Source organism: Morone saxatilis, unplaced genomic scaffold (assembly GCF_004916995.1).
Source record: "Morone saxatilis isolate NCDOM2014 unplaced genomic scaffold, NCSU_SB_2.0 Contig18, whole genome shotgun sequence".
NCBI classification, from domain to species: domain Eukaryota; kingdom Metazoa; phylum Chordata; class Actinopteri; family Moronidae; genus Morone; species Morone saxatilis.
Window position 1 is genome coordinate 12,353,186 of NW_023339740.1, and position 4,299 is coordinate 12,357,484.

The 4,299-nt window shown below is 45.1% G+C and overlaps 1 protein-coding gene across 1 annotated transcript; it reads right to left on the minus strand.

Moving 5' to 3' along the window:
- suox (sulfite oxidase) lies at window positions 1–4,266 on the minus strand (the record flags this gene model as incomplete). The annotated part of the gene is given in 4 exon segments (XM_035662605.1): window positions 1–1,035; window positions 2,013–2,285; window positions 3,740–3,905; window positions 4,199–4,266. Coding segments are annotated over 4 exon segments (1,530 nt in total), but the record flags the coding sequence as incomplete, so codon positions are not given.
- Window positions 4,267–4,299: the final 33 nt, after the last annotated feature.

Genomic DNA, 4,299 nt, shown 5'->3' on the forward strand with positions numbered 1-4,299 from the left:
CCAGGCCCAGGCTCGTCCCGGTGGAGGCGACGGTTTGGGTGCCTGTTCCTTCTCGCTGCTCCTCAGCTGGGCCACCTGCCACGTCTTTCCCCCGTCCAGCGAAACATCTACACGTACCACCTCTCTGCCCCCGCCACTCCAGGCGTAACCCTTCACCGTCACCTCTTCACCGCTACGATTGACCACGGCGCCGTCTGCCGGTGTGGTGATCGCTGACTGAATGGGCAGCTCTTGGATGGCCGGAGCAGACTTGAAGTCCACCGTGTCCCAGTCCGTCCCAGGAGAGAAGCCCTTGTAGTCGTTCTGCTGCCAGTGGCTGTTGCTCTCCTCCGCGCTCACTATGATCTTCCCCAGCCATTTCACATTGCGTGCGCCCACTGTTCCTGGGACCACAACGCGGACAGGGTAGCCGTGGTCGGCAGGGAGATCCTCGCCGTTCATTTCGTAAGCCAGCAGCACATCACCTTCCTCATTAACGGCCTTGTTTAGAGGGATGGAAGAACCGTAGGTAGTCCCGGTCACGTCTTTGTCCAATCCTTCAAACTGAACGTGACATGCCCACTTGGCCACATCTGGCCCGTAACCAGCAGCCAGCAGCACATCCCTGAGCCTCGCGCCGCTCCACGTGGCGTTACTGATCGCAGCGATGCCCCAGTTCAGCCCTTTCACCTGCTTGACCTGATTCATCTCAGAGCGGCGGTTACCGGCACACTGCAACGTGGCAGTGATGGTGTGTTTGGGGAATCGAGTCTTCAACTCTTCTAAAGACAGCGTCAGCACTCCTCCAGGTAGTCCCTCCACGTGCAGCCGATAGGAAGCCGGGTCCACCTGAGGAACCGGCAGGTGGTTTCTTTTGAAGAAGATGGCAGACGGGGTGATGTAGCTGTCGGTGAGGAGTTCAGGAGGCGGCTCGGCATTAAAGGGCTTTTGGCTGTTGATGCGCAGGACAGGGTGACGCTTAGGGTCAGAAGAGTAGGGGTCAGATGATTTAACAGTCTGCTGCTTCTTCAGGTCTTCAGCACTCAGTACGCCAACCTTGTATCAACCACAGACACAAAGGTTTTATTAGACTGCATGGGACTAACTCAATGCCACGAACTATCACATATATTATTATATACGCAAAGGCAAAAAAAGGACAAAGAACTGTGTTTGTTTAGAGTAAACACCATCAGAAAAAAACGTCAGCAAAACATTCTTCTCAATGACCGCTTGAGGGAGTGCCAGTATTTAGCCTACAGCAGTTTTTCCATTAGTATGCAGTAGACCTGATCAAGTGCAGGACCGACAAAATGAATCACAAGTTCATGTTTCCATTTCTGTTTCTGACACACCAGACAGTTTTAATGGTTTTAAACAGCCACAGTACACGTAACATAACATGTACTGTGACTGAATTACACTGCAACCAAGTTAATGCACTTAAAAGAAATTACGGTTTATTGTGACTTAGCTTTTACTTTTGTAGCTTCAGCTTCAGGTTTGATCAGTTATGTTAAACCTCTACTCACCAACGCAGTTACTGAGATCTCTGATCATAGCGACATTGCTTAAATGAAGTTCAACGCGGCAATAAATGAGCAGCGCGGGTACAGCAGGTCAAAGCTGAACCAGAACCTCTGACAGGCTGGGCTATCATTTAACAGTCCGCCTTTTTCTTTCTCTTCAAAATAAGTTTGGAGGTTTTGTACTCTATTATTCCTGTTGTTTGTTCCAGCCAGAGGTGTAACTCTAATGTGTACACAAAGGATTACAAACATTGGCTACAGTGTTTGACGCTCGCTGCCAATTCTTAGATTTGTGTTTAACGCTGTTTGATAGAACTTGTTCCACCCAGAGAAAATCTGCTGAAAACCCTTTTTCCCCCCGAGGTACTCCACTGTTAATATTCCACTTACAGTTCACTGGTTTATAGTAAATCTTGTTTTTCTGTGTCAGTACAAGACACGAGGAACAAAAATGTACCTATTAAGTACTTTTATTTTTTTACAGCTTTACAGCCAGCCACAAACCTTATATTCTGAGAGGATTTCCAGCACATGTTCCTGGTTGTGTACAGCATACAGCGCCCAGAACGGTTCGAGGTCTCCACCTGCCGCCAACAAGATTTTATCCCCACCAGGGTGCATGGCCACAAAGTCAGTGATGTCATAGACGGCACCTTTGTAAGTGACCCAAACGCCATCTTCCAGAGAACGGTGACTGGTGACCTCTTCCTGGGTGAAGACGGGAAGAGCTGAGGTCTTCTCTATGGTCTGCACTTTAATGGTGTCTGCCTGCTCAGCCTGCACCAGAGAGAAGAGAGTAAACATCAGTCATCAAAAGAGAGAAGTCGGTTATTTAGCTTAAAAAAAAAGAGTGTGTTTCAAAAATACATTTAGCTCAGTAAAACTTTCTGTGATCACTTTGTCACTCTAAGGCCGTAAACTGGCTGTAACAGCAGTGTGTGTGTGTGTGTGTGTGTGTGTGTGTTTTAAGTGTGTGTGTGTGTGTTCTCCCTGTTTACACACCTCTGCTCCAGATTACTCACAAGGTTTTAATACAGTATTGATCAGAGGAATATTATAGGGATACTTATAAATTATTATAGTGATTTTAGAAATGACAGAATAATATAAATTAAAGTCAACTATTGCTCCAGATTTTTGAGTCAGTTTTTGACTCACTGCAGGCTGCTTACATTTGTAATGCAATAATATAAACATATTCCCTGCTGCACTCAAAAACTAATTTTACTTTCCTTTTCTTTTTTCTTTTTACATTTCCAGTTCCAGCCTTTCCGTCGGCCACCATTACCATACCAACCTGCTGTAAAAGGCCTCAGTATTAATTGTGCAAAGAACACGTTGGCAACCATTTGTTTGCCCACAGCAGCTAGTTCTTATCACTTATCAACACAAAACACAAATACTGATTTAGACCTATACAACTGGTACTCCCACTGCTAATGCACTGCTACTCGTACTACTATTACAGTACGAATAAAAGCAGCTACAAAGGCTTGATGTTTTGTTGTTCATTATTCACACAAATACACAGGAGATCTGCACTGCTGCTTGCAGTGGTTAATGTTTTCTCACTGTTCACGTGAAAGCTTGATGATATGTAACCAGAATTTACAATGACTGTACAAGTGCCTTGAAGAAATTCATTTGTCCGTCACTTACAGGTGCAACAACCTCCACAATCAACGTTTGGTATTTAGGTTGCACTTAAATAATACAAAACGAAAAGTGAAAAAACTAAACTAAATCTGCTTAAACACTTCTGCATTTGTAGTCAGCAGTTTTTGGGAGTAGGTGCTTTGAATTTCTCCTTCTCACTTTCCTCTGAAGAGATGAGGTATTCTGCTCAGCTCTATGCCCACTGAGTCACATAAAATGTGGGAATGAAAACTGACAAATGAGCTGACAAACCAACAGCCAACAGATGAGACAGGTCACTGCCCTCGCTGTACACAGCAAAATACCATAAACGGGTGTGACTGAGAGGGAAGACTGCAAATTCTCTGTAATGTAATAAACCTTTTATGATGAAGATTGTGATTTATACTGTACGTTTTCGTTAAGCTGTTCAATACTTGAAGAAACAGAGTTTTTCAGCAAAGGAGTCACAGTCAAAGCCCTGTCCTCATATTGTTGTTTTGTTGGAAAACATGTTTAACTGGCATAATTTAGCCTTGGCACAAGAAAAGTAAATTAAACACTGACTGTCTTCACAGATCTTATCTCCTCCTAACCTTGTGGTGGTGGAGGCCATAAGCCAGGACAGCCCCGGTACCAGCCAGCAGTCCTGCCAAAGCATGTCTCCAGCTGGGACCGTGGGCGCGCTGGTACGATCTCTGACCCTCGCTGCTGCTCCACAGACGAACCGCACACGATGCCACGGCGGGTGCCACTTGATGCCTGTGAAAGAAAAAGAAAAAATCAAATAGGTCTCAAGTAAACCTGTGTGTGAAGATTAAGTATCCAATTCTGTTGTATTCACAAAGTGTGAAACAAAAGACAAAATAGGGACGAACACTACGATGCAGGTTATATGTGAGCGGTGAGTTGTTTGTTTCAGTATTCTTCATTAAACGGACACCTTTGACTGGGTGGAGCTGAGACCAGACAAAACATAACTACTCTGTCAATGGCAAGCAGAGTAAATGCCCCAGAGCGGTACGTGTGACGAATGTCTTGTTACAGTGTTGTACCTTTGAGTGTTGAGGCGGCCAAGTCGAGTCAGGCTGTGGCAGCATCTGAGAAGCATTGCACTGACGTTCTGTACAAAAAAATAAATAAAATAAAAGTAATT